Below are 21,488 nucleotides of genomic sequence, written 5' to 3' on the forward strand. Positions count from 1 at the left end.
CTACTTCTGGGCAGATATTTTGCCATATTATTTTTATTACCAATCCATAACACACCATTTAAGAACGTGTTCCCCAACAGCAGCACATGAGGGAGGGAAGTGAATCAAAAGTAGCCCGTATACTCCCTCAAAACCACCATATATCCATAGCTAGCAAAACTTGACACTACAGTGAAAACAATAAAAGTCAATCTCTTGATCCGCTTGTTTCGGACTATATTTTATTCATATGAAACAGGGCCTAGATACACAACATCGGACTATATTCTATGCATATGAAACAGGGCCTAGATGCACAACACGAACACGATCCCAATAATCTGCACCACTACACGGAAGAACAATCCATATAGAGTCAAAATCTAGTTTTCACCTACTAAAAATATTCAAGTCTTTCAACTTATTAGTAGTATGTCACAAAAACAAAAAAACATTATTTCTATTTTATTTGTAAAATTTGTTGCGTAAAGTCGAATGATATCCTGATTTGAGAATTACCAACAAACCATATCTTAGCCTTCAAAAGTACAATAGTATGAAACTTTCATTTCATTGGTGGATTAAGTAACAATAACATGTGGGTGTTTAGGTAATTTAAACTAAACAGAATTCATTATTTAGGGTAGAGATTTCATTGATTAGTAACATTGTTATTGGTTCATAATTTTATTTTGTAGCCAAAATCAATCTAATTCAAGCACTGTAAATAAATTGGAGCTGATCGATCGAAAAATACAACAAGAGAGAGAAGAAATGAAACCAAAGCCGATCTTATTATTAGGAGTTGACTCAACCATGGAAGCTTAGATTATTACATTGAGCCCTGAAAAACTAGGGTTTTTCTTGTTGGTCTAGAAAACAAATGTAGGAGCAGTATTAGTGGCTGTGGCTGGCGGGAGAGAGCAAGAAGGTTTGTGCGCCACGGTTGATCTTGATGGATTGAGCCTCGGCGGGCGACATTTGGTAGGCGTTGGTGAGAACTTGCAGCGGCATTGCCCTGAGGGCTGAGGTGTAGCCGGCCATGTCATTGCGCATTGGGTATCCGCTGGTCTTGAAGGCCACCCACTCGAATCCCTCGTTCCCTGCCCTCGCAGTCGATGTATAGAACTGAGGCACCACCAACATGTCTCCCTGGCTCACCCGGTCGTTCATCATGGTCTGGCCGCTGTGGTCCACCACCTCAACCTTGGCCTCACCCTTGGTCACGTACACGATCGTGTGGCCATCCATCGCCCAGTGTGGGCTCAACATCGAGTTCTGCAGTTTATATGATTGATATGAGACAAATTTAATTAGACAAGACAAGACGGACAAAGGTGTCTAGAGCCTCTTTGTCCTAGGAGTAATGAACTTAGACATTATTGTATGAGGTGCCGAGTTCGAGCCCTCTTGACATCAGTTGTAATTTCAAGACAAGACAGACAAAGGTGTGTTGCTTTACCGGGAAGAGAGTGCCTTTCTCAGCGCTCATGTCCATGTAGCTGAGGATGGGGAGCTTGTGCATGTCCACGACGTTGAGCTTTCCGGCCTCCCTAGAGTAGATGTCGGCGTCTCTTTGGTTTTCGATGTTTGTGCGGATCTTCATTGTGCAGAAAGTTTCTTCGAATCCATTGTTGTGGTGGTAAGGCTTAGAGGATTTTCTGACGTCTTCGTCAGGGCGGATGTATCTCATGCTCTCGCGAGCCATCACGCTCAACCCTCTCTCTTCCTCGGTCGCCTGCATCCGCCTGATCAAGTCAGGGGAGACGTTGAAGGCCTCTGCCATCAGCTCCGCGTCGAACGCTTGGAATATGTTGTGGAATGTCTTCTCGCTCTTGCTTGCTTGTGGTTCTGAACCAGCCAAGTAGAACGACTGCCATTTGTTTTTATGAATGTGAGAAAACGACATGATCAGTTAATGTTTTCGTTTAATTAATTGATGAATTACTCTGAATTTATGGTCGAGCTGGTTGCTTTGGTGGTTGAGATCGTTGACAGAGATGGCAATCAAGTCCTCGCTGCCGTCGTTGTGGCACCAGTGGACTGCGCCAGGCGGGAGGGCGATGACGTCACCGCGGCGGATGCGATGCACCTTCTGGTGCAAGTCTCTCTTCTCCCCTTGCTCCGATGATAGGTGTTCGCCGCCGCGGGCTTGGTATGTCTCGGCACAGCCAGGGAAGATAACACTGATGTATCCCTCACCTGCACATATGAACAAAACATTTTTTCGATTTAAATTGGCTGCCACATCAGCACCTTATTTTTCAGAATTTGATCATCTGATAAAGAGTACCCTTTTCGATGTAAACGAGGCGGGGGTTAGGGTGGTAGTTGGGCAAGGAGAGGGCGTTGGGGCGGAGAGTGTTCCTCATGGCAGCGACGCCGGCGCATTGGAACTGCGCCTCCTTCTCGTCCCACAGCTCGGTGAGGCCGCCCTCGGACTGGATCTGGTTGCGAGGCTGCACGGCGGAGATGCTCTGGATGCGGCATTGCTGAGGGCGGCTCAGGCGAATGCGCTGCTGGCTCATCGCTTCTCCGACCGCAGCGGAGACTAGGAGGCTGAGAGAGAGCGCGAGAAGGAACCTGGACGCCATTGTTAGTTGAGAGATGGTAGTGAGGAATTTGAGGGTGGAATGGTTGGATTTTATACGGGGATTTTGTGTGTACGTGGTGAATTGCATGCTTCATTTTCTTACACATTTGCATGTCGCATAACACTTGGCCATGGATGTCTGAGATTCCTTGTTTTTCATTTCCTAACATTCAATTCTACTTAACTTAACTATTTATATATACTCCTTATGCTTCGAGTAATTGAGTTTGATCTTACTGCCAGGATTCACTTTGCATATTTCTGATTAATCATTAATTTATTAACTTACGATGCAGGAATTTATTACTTTTATTTTATAGATGTGATTAATTTAATAAGAAGCTTGTTAATCTGAGAAAGATATATATGACATAAATAATTTCATTAGTATAATTCATTAGTCTCTTACTTTGTACATAATTCGAATCAATACTTTTGTAGAATTAAAATTTTGCTTGATGTTTGGGTTAGTATGTTGCATTCATTTTTGTCCTGTACTAGAAATTTTTAGTAAAATCAAATGAAGTACTAATCAATCATATACATAGACCGTTATACAAATAAGTTCATAATAAAAATAAAATTGAGGAATCATGCTAATACAAAATTAATTAGGAAGGTATATAACAATGTGTATATTCTTTGCTAACAATGTGAAGAAAGTGGAAATACTAGCATTTTTATTTGCAAATCAATTTTGTCTTAATATCAAATTAATTGCGATAAGGAAGCAATCTTACAACGTCATGCTCAATTAACCAACAATAGCACTAGGCCCGTTTGGTAGATATGCTTCACTAGAATAATCTAGTTTATCATAATTATACTTATTATTTTGTATACAAAATAAATTAATCATAAGCTTGTGTTATTTTTTCAGTCCGAATAGGCTCGCACTCTTTTTCATATTTTAATAGAATAATTGAGCCAAAGAAGAGATGAGTCTATTTATCTTCGTTCAAAATCAAAGAAAGATAATTTAATTTAATTACCTCATTATCCTCAATAAATTAATTATCTAATTACTTTGAAATAAATGATTTACCTTAAAATCATCTTCTCTCTTACAAACCTTTCCTCCATCTTCCACAAAAACCGTATATTCAATAAAATTACTTGACTCAAATTCCAGACAACTACAATTATACTGCAAATCATAATAAAAAATCCCAACATATTCACAAACTATACCCCAAACCATCTTCAATTATTATGCCTCCAGCACCAACCACTCCAATTAAACACAAATTAAAAATTTACATTTTCCCCTATTCTTAATAAGGTGGAGATATCTTCAATCCTGTGCAAATAAATGTTAAGCTTGGGACTAGAGTTGTCAACTGGGCCGGGCTGGCCCGACCCAGCTCGGCCCAGGCCCGGCCCCTTAGTGAAACAGAGCGGGCTTGAGCTGGGCTCGATGGTTGAAGTGGGCTCCATTTGGGCCATTTTGTAAATCCAGGCCCGGCCCAGGCCCAGAACCATCTGAGGCTCGGTCCGGCCCAGAACCAGGCCCAAGCCCAGCCCAGGACCGGCCCATCAGAGACCCACCTTAAATATTTAATATTTTTAATGTAATTAATCATTAACAATAGTATATTTTTCGATTTATGCGCGTAATCTTGTGCATGAGTCATGTTAATATTCTTTGTATTGTTTCAATTTTATTAGATGTCACCGAATAGATTTAATATATACACAAGTTCTCAACTAATTCCACATGAATTGAATATTCCATCTTGACTGTATACAATTTTTTTTCTTACATTTATTTTTGTCCAAGATGTATAAAGGATGATTGTGAAGTTTATTTTTAAAAATACTACTCATATCTTGGTATTCAAACCTCAAATGAATAACTATGGAGTATGATTTTTTAAATTTATTAGTATTTCATAAATTATATATCGTAATCTATTTACAATAGCAGTTCTTCATTTAGTAAAGAATGTGAAAAATGATATTAGTACGAAGTCAGCAAATGAACTTAGTCATTATTTCAATTTAGATTTCGTGCAAGTGAGACATAATATTTTTAGAATCTCTTTAATCTACATAAATAAAAAAAATCAAATAAAGCCCAGCCCAGCTTGCCCAACTTGCCAAGTGGGCCTGGGCTGGACCGGGCTTAGCAAATTTAATAAAAGCCTGGCCCAGCCCAGCTGGCTCAAACATGGGCCTGGACCGGGCTGAGCCAAAATATAGGTGGGCCTCAGCGGCCCGGCCCAGCCCACTTGGCATCTCTACTTGGGACCTCCATTTCCATTATTGGAATTTATTTATCATGTAGAAAGCTTCGGAATCTTTGGCCTCACAACCCTCTCGAAATTGGCTCTCAAATAGATCATCTCGCTCCGCGGTGGCGCCCATGGAGATGGGTCCCACAACGCTCAACACCTTCCAACTTCTCTTCAAATCGCGGTGGGCTACCAGAGGTTCAAAGCCCATGTTTAATTAGAAAAATTACACCATATACTCTGATAAAATGACTACGCTGCCTGTACCTTTTGTTTTGTCATCTCATCCGGTGCATACAAAATCAAAATGACGTGCTTTGAAGGAGGTAGAGTAAAAATTCATATGCAAAAGTTTAGCAGCCTTCATCCTTTGTTTACAAATTTATTAGTTTTTCTCACAAAAACTACAGAAGACAATCACACTTCCATCAAGAAAGGTAAATGAGTGAATACAGGAGCAAAAGCAAGAGATAAGGGATAAAGGTCAATTACCTACTAAATTCGCAAAATCAAAATAGGTAAAAAATGAAAGTACTTATCACGTCGTCTTGAGAGAGTAGAGACGAGTGAATGAAATTGTAATGGCCGGAGAAATCTAATTTAAGACATGAATTTAGGTTTAATAAGGGTATTATGGTCCATAATGACGTGAAAGAAGAATATATTTGCCAAGACAAAATATTACTCCCTCCGTCCCATAAAAGATGTCACACTTGTGCGACGCCATGAGATTTTAGAAGGTTTTGTTTTGTGTGTTAGGTGGAAAGAGAAAATAGTAATATTTATATTAATGTGAGAGAAAATTTTTTCAAAAAAAAGGAAATGTGACATCTTTTGTGGAACAAACTAAAAAGGAAAGTGTAACATCTTTTGTGGGACGGAGAGAGTACCTAATTATCATATTTTATTTATCGATTTCATATTTGTATCGTTTCTCTCAAACACTCTCAGAGTTCCAAAAATCATTTAGAAATCTCCAAAATTCTCAATTTATAGGTCATACGTTTAATTGCTCTCTCCAAGAAGGGAGGAAGGGCATTATGGCATTTGCATCAGCTTTTCTATGAGACCTCGACGTCGCTGACAGCGTTGACGTGTGACTTTGGAGAATCTTATCTATTGCTTATTTTTGTGCATCTTTATAAAATTGGAAAGCCAACACTAATTTGTTGACGTTTTTGCTAGTTTGATCTCCTAATTGTTCCATAGCAACTAGAAAGAGATTATTTAACCAGAAAGAATTCAGTACAGATGTAAGATACCTATCGAGAAGTTTTCATAACTCAATCATACAAGGCAAAGAATAGCACATACCCATTTTGAATTATTTGAGTTTGATCTACCACTAAGCATTTTTGGGAATTTATAACTGATGTGTATTGTCAAACTTATACGACCGTAAGAAAATGACATATGAAACGCAACTAAGTTCATAAAACACTCTCTCTTTCATCCAATAGTTTATCTGAGTCTATCTTTATAGAATTTGAAAGCCAACATTGATTATTTTTTTTTTAATTTCCCCCCCTATAAATTTAAAATTTAATAATTAATTTAAAATAATTTCCCCCCTATTTTTTTTTTAATTTTCGTCGTTGTAATTTTTTACTCGTGTTTAATATAACGAACTTTATTACTATTATTTGTCTTGTCTTATAAATTAGCTAGCTTTATTATATACAAAAATAAAACAATTAAATTAGTAATGATGTAAAAATGAAATGTTGAGTTAGGGAGAAATAAGAGAGAAATAAGGGAGAAACCATTGGAAAAGTTGGCTAAAAAATGGGGATAAATTTTGGTGCTGATGTGGCAGGAGTTAGGGAGAAATAAGAGAGTTTTTAGGGAGAGCATTGAGAGTGCTCTAACCCATTTTAGAATTATTAAACTTCGATCTATCACCAAGTATTCTTATCTGATATGAAAATTCGCATTCCACATTTTAGAATTATTAAACTTCGATCTATCACCAAGTATTTTTATCTGATGTGAAATTCTCATTAGAGTTATAAAACTTATGTAGTGATAAGAAATGCTAAAATGGACTAATGAAGCGCAGCTATAATAGTAAGACGCATTTCATTTTCATTTAACAATTTATAAGGGTTCGAGTCATCAATATTTCATATTTACACCATATATTTGAGAGCAATATGGCTCAGCTATATAAGAGATAAACAGAAAAGTGTGATAAAATAGAAAAGTGAGATAAAATAAAACCATGTTCTTATTAATTCAACAACCTTTCAAGTTCAACAATACTCACGAAAGAGGCACACTTACCACAGTATTCCATTTTCAATTTATGTCCTAATGCACAGCCCTCATTCTTCCCTCTTTTTCCATTGATTCCTCTCTCACCCCATCTTCAAACTTATTTAGCTACAATCCCATCCCCTATAAATCACTCTCCTCTTCATCAAGCAAGGGCACCGCCTCTCGCCAGCAGCACCAGGATTCCGCCAGCTCTCATCGCAACCCCGGCAAGCCACCGTCGGCGTCCGATCACCGCCCTGCGCCATCGATTCTTCCAGCTCTCCGCTACATCTCAACTTCAACTTGCAAAGATCCCCATCTATGTGAGCCCTAATTTCAGATCTTTCAACTCCGAATTAAATTCACACTTCAAGCTTGAATTTTTATTATACTGCTTATGCTGTCGGGTTCAATTCACTGTGAAAGCTCAACCCTTTGAATTCTGTTATGATTTCGAGCTCAAGTATAAAATTCTATTGCTTGCGATTTCCAATTTCAGTTCACAGTCGACGCCCAAATTTACAACCTATTGCTTTTTAGTTTTAATTTCTTTTATTGTGTATTGTTTGTCAAATTAAAAAAAAAAAAAAAAAGTAAATATGCATGTTGATGGATTTGGGTGTTCATGGTCTATAAGAGTAAATGAAAATCAGTATGTGTGGAAAAAATGTTGCACATAGAATGCACGTACATGCGCAAGCATATACCCCACCTCAAATTCTTAAAATTCTGCCTCCTCCAACATGTGCTATGTTGATATATATCAGATTATGAAGAAATGTTGATACGATTCAGAGATGTGTGCTTGTCAATATGTGAATTTCTGGAAATCCTTTTTGTTGGAGGTGATAAAATTTAGGACAAGAACTCCAGATTTAAAACCCTAAAGTTTGAAGAAATAAGAATTAAAACAAATCAGTAATTTTTCTCATACCTATGTTGACAGAGAGTCAAAAGAAAGAGAGAGAGGGGCAAAAGAAAAAATAAGAAGATGATGATTTTCTAAGAATGAAATGAAATGTTTTATACTAGTGAAATAGCTATAGGTGAAAATCTTTTGAAAACCAAATCACTTTTTTATGCTAACACTTTAGGATTAAAAATAATAACCAAATAAAATATTAAATTCTAAAATATAAACATTTTTCATGAGTAAAGTAGTACAGTCTATAACTTTAAATTGATCACCAAATATAACTTCATCGTTTTTCATATAAATCTATATTTAATGAGAGTGTGCAATATGCATATGCATACAATTAAGAAAATTCCCAATAAAGGCTTAAATGAAAATCTCACTTAAATGAAATTTTGGCTAAATAAATTCAAGTTTGTATCTAGGAACATGAATTAGACAATGTCATATCTCGAATAATTTAATGTCACACTTTCGCGAGTTGTGATATACATTCAAAATAATTTAACGAATAAACTTGGAATGGGATGCTGCTCAAAATTGTTTGGAATGCATATTATATACGGAGTATCATATAAAGCGACAAAATTCGCGTTTTGGATGATTTTAGAAAAAAGGTTCCATGAATGAGGGTCTTTTTATTGTATTCTACGAAAGGGACACACGCCATTACCAATGGCGTGTATTCTCTTTAAACACACCAAGTAATGGCGTGTATTCTCTTTAAACACACCAATGCTAAAGGTATGCGTATGCATATAATTAAGAAAATTACCAATAAAGTTTATATGAAAATCTCACTTGAATGGAATTTTGCCTAACTAAATTTAATTATGCATCTAGGAGAGCAAATTAGACAATGCCATAGCTTGAAGATTTTAATTTCACACTTTTGCAAGCTGTGATACATTTAAAATAATTTAACGAATAAACATGGAGTGGGATAATACACAAAATTGTTTTGGAATGCATGTTATATACTCCATATAAAGTGATAAAATTCTCGTTTTGGATGATTTTAGAAAAAAGGTTCCTATTCAGGGAACCTTTTTTGTTTCTATGAAAGGGATCCACACCTATGCTAATGGCGTGTAAGCCTCGTCTTCTTTTAAACATGCCATTAGCATTGGCGTGTTTCTCCTTAAACACACCACTAGCATTGGCATGTTTCCCTTTAATAGAATATAAAATAAAGATTCCCAATTTGGGAACCTTTTTTCTAAATCACCCAAAACGAGAATTTTGCCCATATAAAGCCTTCATTATGAAGTTATTGATCCAAGTGTTTCTGTCAGTTCTTCAGTACTCCATGTGTTATGTTCCAGGTTGCAGTCTTTTCCTAGTATAACGCTGATTGCTTTATCTTGCTTATATCTGTTTGTTGTTTCAGTGCAACCGAGAGAGGTTTAAAAACATCAGTGGCTCTTGCAAAATGGAGTATTGTAACTGCTTTGAGTCACTATGGCCAGCTGATGAATTGTTGATGAAGTATCAGTATATATCAGATTTCTTTATAGCATTGGCGTATTTCTCAATCCCTTTGGAGTTAATATATTTTGTAAAGAAATCTGCTGTGTTTCCTTATAGATGGGTTCTCGTGCAGTTTGGTGCTTTTATTGTTCTCTGTGGAGCAACACACCTGATAAATTTGTGGACATTTAATATGCATACTAGGACTGTGGCAGTTGTAATGACTACAGCCAAAGTTTTGACAGCTGCTGTGTCTTGTGCAACAGCACTTATGCTAGTACATATCATCCCTGATCTATTAAGTGTAAAAACAAGGGAGCTATTTTTAAAAAATAAGGCTGCAGAACTAGACAGAGAAATGGGCCTGATCCGTACACAGGAAGAAACTGGTAGGCATGTTAGGATGCTAACTCATGAAATCAGAAGCACCCTTGATAGGCATACCATACTGAAGACTACTCTTGTGGAGCTTGGAAGAACGCTGGCTTTGGAAGAGTGTGCATTATGGATGCCGTCACAGACAGGGCTAGAGCTCAATCTCTCCTATACTCTCCACCACATAATGCCGGTTGGTTTGTCCGTGCCAATACAACTACCTGTAATCAATCAAGTATTCAATACTAGTCATGCTGTAAAAATCTCACCGAGCTCCCCTGTTGCTTGGCTTCGATCTTCTGGAAATGACATGCCAGGAGAGGTGGTTGCTGTGCGCGTTCCACTCTTGCATCTGTCCAATTTTCAGATCCATGATTGGCCTGAATTGTCAACTAAAAGATATGCTTTGTTGGTTTTAACGCTCCCTTCGGACAGTGCTAGACAGTGGCATGTACATGAGTTGGAGCTTGTTGAGGTGGTTGCAGATCAGGTTCGATTTTGCCTCATCTCTGCCTTGTTACATGTTGACCATCGACATTGTAACTGTACCAGATTAAAAGTAAATATTTGTGTAAATTAGCTGCACATGCCCTTTGATTAAGAAATCTGGAAAGCTAAGCTTGTTGAATGCAGCTGGGGGTTTGCTCTTTAATTTTTCTATACAGCAGGTTATGCTTCTAGTAGCTGGCATTATGTAGTTCTCATTTTCTTATTATTGATTAAGAATGGATATAATCTTTTTACTGTCTTAAATGGGCTAACTGATGTGTCCAGTTATATTTCTAGTGTCTAGAACCACTTATAATCTTAGTTAAAATCACCCACCAGAACTGTGATAAAGGATATTCTTAGAATAAATAAAATCATTCCTACATGGTTAGGCAGATAGAAAATCTGCAATGTTGTCAAGTATGATTGCTGCAGAAATCCTTTCATCTCTTCTTTGCTTTGATTTTTCCACTTGTTAGTGTATGTAATTCCAATTCAGAAGTTCTTAGAAATAAGATAATTTGATGAATGATTTAACTATGTTTGGACTTCTCCATGTATCAGGTTGCTGTTGCTCTCTCCCATGCTGCAATTCTAGAAGAATCAATGAAAGCAAGGGATCTTCTTTTAAAACAGAATCTTGCCCTTGATCTGGCAAGAAGAGATGCAGAGACAGCTGTGCATGCTCGTAACGATTTCTTGGCCGTCATGAATCATGAAATGAGAACTCCTATTCATGCAATAATTGCTTTGTCTTCCTTATTACAAGAAACTGAGCTGTCGCCTGAGCAACGTCTAATGGTTGAGACAATCTTGAAAAGTAGTAACCTGTTGGCTACCCTTATTAATGATGTATTGGATCTTTCGAGGCTTGAAGATGGTAGCCTTCAACTTGAGATAGGAACTTTCAACCTTCATTCACTTTTTAGGGAGGTTGGACAACGTCATCCTTTTGTTTTAAATTTTTTATTGTGATTATAATTCCTTGTCATGCTTATTCTAGGTTTACTTAGGTATCTACTTCTTGTTGCAGGTACTTAATTTGATTAAACCTATCGCAGCCGTGAAGAAGTTATATGTTACCTTGATTTTGTCCCCTGATTTGATTGAACATGCTGTTGGCGATGAAAAAAGACTAATGCAAGTTCTACTGAATGTTATTGGGAATGCTATTAAGTTTACGAAAGAGGGAGGTGTCACGGTATCAGCTTTTGTCGCAAAGTCCGACTCTCTGAGAGATCCCCGAGCCCCTGACTTTTTTCCTGCACATAGTGATAACCATTTCTATTTGTGCGTAGAGGTTTGTTTCCAATTGGCAATGGAAGTAAATTCTCAAGAAATTAATTTTATTGATTCTTTGAGATTCTAATAATGACTTTCCCTACTGTTTAGGTAAAAGATACTGGTTCAGGAATTAACCCACAAGAGATTCCTAAGCTATTCATGAAATTTGTGCAGAGCCAACCACTTGCTATCAAAAATTCTGGTGGTAGTGGCCTTGGCCTAGCAATTTGTAAGAGGTGATATCTTATTTCATAATTCTTCCGCAACATTATTCATTTCAATCCAAGCCATGGAACTTTGTTACATTCTCTGTTTTTCATTACATTTTCTTCTCTAAAATGGTGTTTATGGGATCAGGTTTGTGAATCTCATGGAGGGGCACATTTGGATTGAGAGTGACGGTCCTGGCAGGGGTTCTACTGTGATCTTCATTGTTAAACTTGGAATTCCCGCTCGCTTAAATGAATCCAAGCTTCCATTTTTGCACAAAGCCCCTGGAAATCAAATAGAGTTGAACTTTTCTGGGCTTAAAGTTGTTGTGATGGATGATAACAGGTTGTAATGCACACTTTTAAGTACAATTTACGTTGGTGTTTTGTTATTTCCGTTAGTTTTGTCTCTTATGTTAGCAGTTATTTCTTCCTCTAAATAATATTTACCTATATTAGTTTGGCTAAGCTTTGTGCAATTTAAGGTTTTCAATTATCTGGTTTATGTACCATGCTGCCATAATTGTGGCAATTGTGATTGGACCACACGGTCACACCACACTTTTTCCGATTGGGTTTTAAGTTTGATTATTTGGGTCTGAGTTATGAAGTCGTATTTTCACTACAAAATAGGTGTAAGAGATTTTCTCCTCATTAAAAACTAGAAATGCACTTAACTTGCACGAATGCACTTAACATGCACATAACTTGCACGAATGCACTTAACATGCACGTAACATGCACACAGCATTTTGGTCCGAATGGTTGCTGTTCTAAGTTTTCAAGGAGTTGATTGCAATTTTCCACTCTTATGTTAATGTTACTGACTTTAATGTTGTACATTGAATGAACAGTGTCGGTCGAATGGTAACTAAGGGCCTCCTTGTGCACCTAGGATGTGACGTATTGGCTGTTGCATCCGGAGAGGAGTGTGTTCGAGCTGTAAGTTATGAGCACAAGGTTGTTTTCCTGGACGTGAGCATGGCAGCTGCTGATAGTTTTGAAGCTGCTGTACGGATGCGGGAGAAGCTTTCAAAACGCTCAGATAGACCTTTTATTGTTGCACTTACCGGAAACAGTGATAGAACGATAAAAGAGAACTGTCGGAAGGTTGGTATGGATGGGGTCATACTGAAGCCCGTATCAGTAGATAAAATGAGAAGAGTCCTTTCTGATCTCTTAGAACATGGATATTTTTTCGAATCTCAGTAGCGCCGGAAGTGTAAGTGCTCAACTATCTTGTCAAAGGATGGTTGCAGTGTGCACTTTCAGAATGATGATCACAACGGAGTTGTGAAGATGACTCGTTCTGAGGTAATCTTTAGTTGCCGGCATACTGATTATGAGTTATGACCCAAATTTATTTTTGTTATAACTGTAAAGTTATGTGCATTTTCTGCGGTAAATAGGCAATCCATATCTAATAATTTTATCAGTACAATATTATGCTATTTATTAGTACAATTATATGGTCGATATTAAGATAACATCTGTAGCCAAAAATATTAAATTTTTCCAAGTAGAATTGAGTATAAGCATATTTTTATAAAATGGCACGACATTTTAAAGTCATTTTTTACGGTAGTATTTGTTAGAGTCGTCTGGGTTTTGAATTATTATTCGGCCTGAGAGTGAATAATAGATAATGCAATAATACGAAAAGCATAGGCCCGACTAAGAGGCCTGTTGTGGTTGTGCAACACAGTGCAGGCTTTGCACTGTGTGCAGCACAACAACAACAAGGTGCAGGAGGAGTTGGAGTGCAATTTGGTTGGGGAAACTTTCAATAGATTAAACCAAAACCGAGTATTTTTATTTTTGTCCAGTCCGAGAATTAGCCGAATTTTTTTAAATAAAAAAAGTTGTAAATGAAACAAAAAACCGGCAGATTGTTATGAGTTTAAAGAAAATTGCCGAGATTGATTTAGCAATTATTGAAACGGAAAAATGGTTCGTGAAGAAGAAATGAAAAATGTAGTCTTGGATGAAGGACAAATAGTGGTAGGTGTCTTAGAGCATCCACAATGGGGCGGACTATAGTCCGCCTTAAGCGACGCCCTATGCACCGCCACGTCAGCATTTTATCCTCCGCCCATTCCACCTGTAGTGGGGCGGACTATAGCCCGCCCTAAGCAACGCCCTAAGCATTTTATCTATTATTTGAATATTTAAATACTTCAAAATTTGGAAAAAAACTCCATTTTATTAAAATTAAAACATTACAATACAAAATAAAAAAACTATAAATTCTCAACGGCGGTTGCGGTTCCAAACTTCTTCAATCATGTCGGTCATGAGCTGAGTATGGTCTTATTGGCTGCGCATTGAGCTCTGTCGCTGTAGAACCTTAACGAAGCCCATCGGTAATCCTCGAGTGACAGGCGAGGTCGCCGTACTGGAACTAGGCCTGGCTTCATCATCCACCCAATCGGTGACATGTCCAACTTCTTGTTCGACTATCATGTTATGCATGATGATGCACGCATACATGACGTCGACGATGACTTCCTTGTACCAGAAACGCGTCGGACCTTTCACGATTGTCCACCGCGATTGGAGCACCCCAAAAGCCCGCTCCACATCCTTCCGCGCGGACTCCTGCTTTGCCGCAAATAAGACTCTCCTCTCACCAATTGGGCAGCTGATCATCTTAAAAAAAACAGGCCACCTTGGGTATATGCCATCGGCCAAGTAGTACCCCATATGATGTCTGCGGCCGTTGGCAGTGAACTCGATGGCCGGACCGCGACCCCTGCACTGATCCGCGAAGTGGGTGGACGAGTTGAGGACGTTGATGTCGTTGTTCGACTCGGCTACACCGATGTAGGCATGCCAGATCCAGAGGCGTTGGTCAGCGACGGCTTCCAGGATCATCGTAGGGTGGCTGCCCTTGTAACCGCTGGTAAATTGGCCTCTCCACGCCGTCGGGCAGTTCTTCCACTGCCAGTGCATACAGTCGATGCTCCCTAGCATCCCAGGAAAGCCGTGCACCGTCTCGTGCATCCTCATCAGCAGTCGGGCGTCGCAAATATGTGTCGCCAAAAGCCTCCACAACTAACTTACAAAAAGTCTTGAGACATTCGTGGCCAGTTGTCTCCCCAACATGAAGTTACTCGTCGAACATATCCGTTGTTGTGCCGTAGGCCAACTGGCGGATCGCAACCGTGCACTTCTGCAACGGCGTAAGTCCGGGTCTGCCGATCCCGTTTTCCCGATACTGGAAGTACTCATCACGTCCCTCCAACGTGTGCACAATGCAGAGAAAAAGATCTCGGCTCATTCTAAAACGACGGTGAAAAACATTCGGGCCCCACGTTGGATTCTCGGCAAAATAATCTGCGAATAGACGTTCGTGGGCTACGTCGTGCTCGCGCTGGACATACGTTCGACGTCGTATCGGGCGAGGACCCGCGCCACCGCTGTCGCCGCCGCTGCCTGCTCCCGCTGCATTTGTGCCAAGCATTCCGCCGCGGCTTCATTAACGGCATCGAACAAGGCTTGAGTCAAGGCCCGTCTGCAGCCATCCGATGTACTTAAATCGTAGTCGTCGGGATTCATTTTTGAGGAGACGAGAGAGAATAATTGAAGAGATGTGAAATTGGAGTGTGTGAAATGGGTTGGAATTGTGGTGTTTAAATAAGAAAAAAAATTTGGAAAAAATTCAAAAAAAAGAAAAGAAAACGCGTTCGCATCGTCCGCGATGCCACAATGGCGGGCGATGCGGCGGCCGATGAGCATCGTCCGCGGACGATCTATCGGGTGCGAACGATGGTTAACCCATCGTCTGCGATGCCACAGTGGCAGATGCTCTTAGAGCATCGCCAACACTTTCACTGGGAAGAGCACAGCTCGTGCGTCTGCAAGGCATGCGACGAGCTCACCGTTGGGGTCGTGCTGACCGAGCACGCTCTCTGACCAGTCATGTGTCGCGACGTGGGTGAACTATGGCAAGTGCGTGTCGTTTTAGTGCAGTTTTTTTTTTAATTTATAAAAAAACCCAAAAAAATTTCAAATTTTTTTCCCACTTCACAAGATAGAGCCATTTTTATGATCGTTTTATCAAAATTTTGTAATTTTTTTTTAGTTTTTTTAATCCAAAATTCATCCAAATTATGCAATTTAAAATTTTTAAGATTTAAATCATGTAATTTTTAATTTTTTTAGGAATTTGCATTGTCATTTTAGGGTTTTTAATGAAATTTATGAAATGCTTTTAGTAATTGTAGTTTTAAAATTGAACAGTAGAATAGTGGGACCCATGAACAATGAAGTGCATGCTTTTTAAAAAGAAAATGATTGTGGGTTGGTGTGGTGCTTAGCTAAGAGCATGTAATAAAATATGAATAAAAGCGAAGCCGGGCACGTAAATACTCTTCACTAAGAGCACAGATCTAGATGCTCTTAAACGCTTCTCCCCCATTCATAAGTCATGAGTTTGATGAAGTCTTAGATGCTTCTCCATTCACCGTTCAATAGGTCATGAGTTTGACTATAATGAGCAGTAATGGTAATTATTATTGATCTTCTTTCTTTTGGAAAAAGAGAGCAGAACATGTGGCAAATTCTGTTTACATATTTCAATTTCGGGTAAGCACTAATTTATTTTGGTTTTATAGGTAATCAGGGTTTTGTGGAGATCATAATATCTCAACTATCAACTATCACATTAAGGGGGAAATTACAACCTATATATGCTGTGATTGAAAAACAAACACATCTGATCACACATCTATAAATACTAAAAGTACCATGTGTTGATACACATAAAAGCCACAAACTTATGTGTATGAATTGGTCAAGCGGTAGAGTGTTAATGTCTAAGGTCAAAGGTCTCGAATGGCGCAAACTTCAAAATTATAATCCTCATTTTTCCATAAAAAAGACAGAAATCGATGTGTATGAGTTGACCTAGTGATAGTGTGGTAATGTCCGAAGCAAAGGTCTCAAATTCAAGTCCACCATGTCACGGCTTTTAAATTTAAATTCATTTTCTTATTAAAAAAAGATAGAAATCTAACTCTTGTAAATGGAGTAATAAAATTAAAAAGCTAGAAAGTCTATCAAATTGCTCAATTGTTTTTACTTTTTAGTTAGAAGTAATACATAAAAAGGTTGGCCTTTGCTGAAGGGCCTGTGTTTCAAGAACAGGAATTAGATGTATACATACACGAAGATGGTTAATTTTTCTTGGAAACATGTAAGCTTCAGTTTATATAATCTCCATAGCAATGAAAACTTAGCTTGTAGCTGGTAGGTAGAGAACTCCGGTAGCAAGTAAAGTCAGCCTTGATATTCATATATGGGGGGAGTCACTACATGTCTACATGAGATCGGGATCATCTTCATAGTCGAAGTCCACTTCGCTAGATTGTCTTCTCTTCACCTCTCTCGGCCCTCTACCTTTCTTTGGTTTCCCACTGCAACATATTGAGTATTCATGAGAACACACTCAATAGAAACCAAAATCAGATTGATTACCACCAATGTATCAGCTAATATTGGTCAAACTGTTCAATTTCTGTAACAGACTATACAAAACCTAAGCAGTGATAATGGAAATCTTGCTACTTACGGCCCATTTGTTGTTACACCACCATCTCTTGCTATTTCTTCAGCCTGGTAAAACATGATGAAAAATTTAAATATCTACGGGAGTAAACAATTTGACAACAAAGGCTTGTATGCAGTATATAGACAGTGCTAAGCCTGAAATAATGCATACAACTTTGGATGATCTAAAGCATTTACCACATTGAATACCCAAAAAAAAGTAAAGAAAAAGAATGCCTAATTGCTTTCCATTCTAGTAGCATCTACCATTCTCCAATTCAAATATATTCGACTTAAGGTGACAGTTTCACAAGTATGACTATCCATAAACACATCTAGTGCTCATGGGAATATTACAAGCCTTCAAATTCTTTAACAACATCTATCCCAGAAGTAGATATATCATAATAAAACAAAAAAACTGAGGCCTAGTCCAGAACTCACATCTAGATCAATCATACAACATACAATGAGAAGGCATCATGGAAGAGGCTTAAAACTATGAGATAGGCAGAGCCAAACCACGTCTAGTTCAGTTTCAAAAACGTTGTAAAAAGAAACCATACTACAATTATACTACTATGAAAACTCATACAGCTGGTGAAGTGACAGAGGACAATGAGAACAGCCTGTCGTCAGGCTGAAACTTCCTTGATCGTTTCAAGCTGCAAATGAAAGAGCAACACTAAATCATCCTCTTCCATATAACAATAACCCCAAACAACCAACTGCAGGAACAATGTACTGTATATTGCATACACAACACCTAAAGACGAAAGAAGCAACAAATGACTCTTCAACAAGATCGATCTCAGATAGAAAATAATGCATTCAGAGAAGAAATTCAATGCCAATTGATAATAAAAATTTCACCCTAATCACCATTAAGTTCCCTAATCACATGATCCATTAACAAGGATATGAAACAAAAGATAAAATTCAAAGCCAATTGGTGATAAAAATTGAAATCTAATACCCATTAAGTTCCCTAATCACATGATCCATTAACAAGGATATGAAACAAATGATAATACGTAAACTGATATACAACAAATACAAAAGACCATTACAGTGTAGTGTTCTTGGAAGAAGACAAAAACCCTTCAAAACCTTTCAAGACATTGCCACATTGGCTCGGATCCTGTAAATAACCCGTCTCCATATCATACACCTACACAAAAAATTCATTCAATAAACAGCACGTAATCAATAAATCCTACAAACAAAATCATCACATTATTCAGCACCTGCTTTTCGATGCTGCGGAGCTCTTCATGCAATTTAGCCCTTTTGCCCAAGAGACCAGCCAGCATTGCGGATGGGTTTGCAGATGCTCGTTGCCCTAAAACGAAGGAATTCTCAATTTCTTTTCCCCAAAAGATTGGTTTTTTTGGTAACCACTATGCTAAGAATTTAAGAAAAGTATAGAGATGCAAAGATTGGTATACCTTCTGAATCCATGTTGAAGATCAAAGATTTAGGGGTCAGCGACTGCGATCAATTTCACTATTGCTGTCTCCTCTCTACTCGTCGTCGCTTCCTGGTTTTCCAGCGCGCTCTTTGAGCAAGATTCGTAGGAATAAATGAGCACATTTTTTTCTTCTTTTAATTGTTTGGATTTTGGGCTCAAGTTGGCCCAAATATCCAGTGGCCCAATATCCAAAGCCCATCAAGTACCAGGGAGCACTGATCACTATTCTTTGCATTCCCAACTTCTTCACCCCCTCTCACTCTCTCTCACACACACAGCGCAAATGACGAAATTCAGGAAGCTCAATCGGCCTACCGGCCACAGAATGTCCATGCTCAGGTAATAAGAGGTGTATCGACTTTTAGATCCTATTTTTTTGTTGCAACCGTTCAATCTTTGTGTAATTTTTTTCACAAAATAATTAGCTAGAGTTTTGATTATGTTGAGCAGGACAATGGTGTCTCAGCTAGTGAAGCACGAGCGGATCGAGACAACAGTTGCCAAGGTTTCTGGAATCAATTTATTTATTTACGGTTTTGAAATTGGTTAGGGTTTTAGTTGGGTTTTTGCTGGGTTCTTCGATGAAATTCCTTCAAGCCACGAAAGTGTAGAGCATGGGAAAGAGTAGAGCATTTGTTACAAATTCAGTACAAAAATAATCAGGAAAAGCAAGTTTTGATTTGTTGCTCACTAGTTGAATATATAGTATGATCTGTGCCTAAATTGATTGCGAAGTCTGGTTGTCTAATTTGTTTATCCTGGCTGGTGGAAACTAGGGCAATTTCTAAGGTGTTTTGTTAGTTTGTGTGTATGTGTGTTTATAGGGGCTCAGCTTCCATGCTATGTGTATCGGGAAGTTTGTGTCATCTACCATTGTGGATTTTAATTTGTATTTTGATGTTATGATGTGGTGGACGAGTGTCCATTAGCCTCGTTGGGTATGAGCTTTAAGGCTTGAATGCTCGATTAATGGCGTCACGTCATTCTTATCTCTAACCTTGTTATCGTTGTAGGCCAAGGAAGTTCGTAGGCTTGCTGATAATATGGTGCAGCTCGGAAAAGAGGTATATTACTCATATTCTGTTACGAGCATAAAGTTTGAATGGTTTGCATTTGATATCTCTCGATTCGAATACAATGTTTGCATATAGATTTACTATCTGATGTATTACTACGAAATAATGAAATGTTTTAGTCTGAATGCCAAACATCTTCCTTATCCACTGGTTGTTAACATTTCATTAGTCTGATAACATTTTGTTTATCGGAATGCCAAATATCGTAGCTTCCTGATTGGCTGATAGAATACTGCTCCTGAGATTAACTATAAATGGGTTTTATATACAGAAACAGATAGATGTATGGAAGTCTTAATCTTAAAACTAAGCAAATTTTGGAAAGAGGATGCTCTCTTTAGCTACACACTTAAGATTGTTTTGTTTGGTTTCTCTTTTAAATTTTTGAAAATTTTTGCAAGGTTGTCTTTGGGAGGTTGGATTCTAAATTTGTGGTCTGAAAATCAACCCTATTTAGTCCGTTCACATTGGTGCCACAGGGTACATTATGTGCTGCGAGGCGTGCTGGTGCCTTTGTTCGTGGGGATGATGTCATCCACAAGTTATTTACAGAATTGGCCTATCGATACAAGTGAATCTCAATCCTCAAAACTCTGTTCGTTCCACTACTTTTGGTACAAAATTGCTTGCTATAACAGTATATTGGTCTGGATGTTATTTTACAGGGATAGAGCAGGTGGATACACGAGAATGCTTCGAACTCGTATACGAGTTGGTGATGCTGCACCGATGGCATACATTGAGTAAGTCCAGTGCAGTCTTGTTTGATAAGTTTCAGCTTGTTCATTGGCAATTTTCACCAGGAATGCGTGTTTCTGTCCTTCTGTTTCAGGTTTATAGATAGGGAGAATGAACTTAGGCAAGCTAAACCACCAACTCCACCACCACCGCAGAGGGCAGCCGTGGATCCATGGACTAGATCGCGACTCACCAGACAATATGCGCCACCTAAAGAGGAGAAGACCTCAGACCCTGATAGTTGAGTTATGTCCTCGCAGTTGGAATTATGTAATTTTCATTACCTTGAAAAGTTTTGTTTGCATACTCCACATTTTGCATTATACTAAAAAGTACTCCCTCCGTTCCCTCATAGTTGCGGCACAATTTTTCGGCACAAATTTTAAGATATGTATAGTGTGTTAAGTAGATAGATAAAAAAGTAAGTGAAAGATAAAATAGAGAAGATAAAGAAGAAAATGAATAAAAAATAAAGCAGCATGCTTTTGTCTAAACTACTTGAGAATGTCTAGAGTGAGGAATGGTGATCCCTCGTGCTAGCAGTGACTTAGGGCATTAGCAATGGTGATCCTCTCCGGAGTCTATCTCAAGGCATATCTTCATTTTCTTATCACGTTAGCAGGCTCATCTCAGAGCTTGCTTATCTCCTTGCAATGAGAGTCTATTCCAAAACCTATCTTGGAGTGCATCTCATTTCAACATCAGCACTATTTTATATTTTTCATTTTAATTGTTAGTGTTAAATAAAATAATAAAAGAACAAGAAATAAAATCAATTCCAAAAAAAATCATTAAATTATTTTGTCTGTTAATTTTTATTTATTTTCTCATAGTAATAAATTTTCAAA

At 38.3% G+C, this 21,488-nt stretch overlaps 4 protein-coding genes and 1 non-coding gene across 6 annotated transcripts; 2 read left to right on the forward strand and 3 right to left on the reverse strand.

Moving 5' to 3' along the window:
* Positions 1-754: 754 nt before the first annotated feature.
* LOC125218774 (11S globulin seed storage protein 2-like) lies at positions 755-2,612 on the reverse strand. Its single transcript, XM_048120532.2, has 4 exons — positions 2,273-2,612; positions 1,928-2,181; positions 1,442-1,852; positions 755-1,257 (listed from the first exon to the last, which is right to left on the reverse strand). Exons 1-4 carry the CDS (start codon positions 2,571-2,573, stop codon positions 877-879), a joined length of 1,347 nt encoding a protein of 448 aa, XP_047976489.1. The 5' UTR covers positions 2,574-2,612; the 3' UTR covers positions 755-876.
* Positions 2,613-4,154: 1,542 nt separating this feature from the next.
* On the reverse strand, positions 4,155-4,256 carry LOC125185736 (U6 spliceosomal RNA). The gene has a single exon (XR_007170238.2). It is a non-coding gene; the product is annotated as a U6 spliceosomal RNA (small nuclear RNA).
* A 2,786-nt stretch (positions 4,257-7,042) lies between these two features.
* LOC125221654 (ethylene receptor-like) lies at positions 7,043-13,246 on the forward strand. 2 transcript variants are annotated; one of them, XM_048123837.2, is made up of 7 exons: positions 7,043-7,385; positions 9,369-10,313; positions 10,877-11,245; positions 11,346-11,612; positions 11,705-11,832; positions 11,954-12,151; positions 12,660-13,246. In XM_048123837.2, the coding sequence occupies exons 2-7, from the start codon at positions 9,411-9,413 to the stop codon at positions 13,015-13,017; spliced, it is 2,223 nt and encodes a 740-aa protein (XP_047979794.1). In that variant the 5' UTR covers positions 7,043-7,385; positions 9,369-9,410; the 3' UTR covers positions 13,018-13,246. The 2 variants fall into 2 exon arrangements, with proteins under 2 accessions (XP_047979794.1, XP_047979795.1); XM_048123838.2 differs by lacking the exon at positions 7,043-7,385 and having other exon boundaries at positions 9,372-9,502; positions 9,582-10,313.
* Positions 13,247-16,863: 3,617 nt separating this feature from the next.
* Positions 16,864-18,926, reverse strand: LOC125223380 (uncharacterized). The gene is made up of 6 exons (XM_048126505.2): positions 18,804-18,926; positions 18,603-18,697; positions 18,426-18,526; positions 17,951-18,020; positions 17,378-17,421; positions 16,864-17,222 (listed from the first exon to the last, which is right to left on the reverse strand). Exons 1-6 carry the CDS (start codon positions 18,814-18,816, stop codon positions 17,126-17,128), a joined length of 420 nt encoding a protein of 139 aa, XP_047982462.1. The 5' UTR covers positions 18,817-18,926; the 3' UTR covers positions 16,864-17,125.
* Positions 18,927-19,026: 100 nt separating this feature from the next.
* Positions 19,027-20,994, forward strand: LOC125219690 (uncharacterized). The gene is made up of 6 exons (XM_048121734.2): positions 19,027-19,165; positions 19,277-19,331; positions 19,840-19,890; positions 20,382-20,473; positions 20,568-20,645; positions 20,735-20,994. Exons 1-6 carry the CDS (start codon positions 19,110-19,112, stop codon positions 20,883-20,885), a joined length of 483 nt encoding a protein of 160 aa, XP_047977691.1. The 5' UTR covers positions 19,027-19,109; the 3' UTR covers positions 20,886-20,994.
* The last annotated feature ends 494 nt before the right edge of the window (positions 20,995-21,488 follow it).

The sequence above is a fragment of the Salvia hispanica genome, chromosome 1, assembly GCF_029641045.1.
Source record: "Salvia hispanica isolate PSC_SH4W2 chromosome 1, Shi_PSC_v1, whole genome shotgun sequence".
In the NCBI taxonomy this organism is placed as follows: domain Eukaryota; kingdom Viridiplantae; phylum Streptophyta; class Magnoliopsida; order Lamiales; family Lamiaceae; genus Salvia; species Salvia hispanica.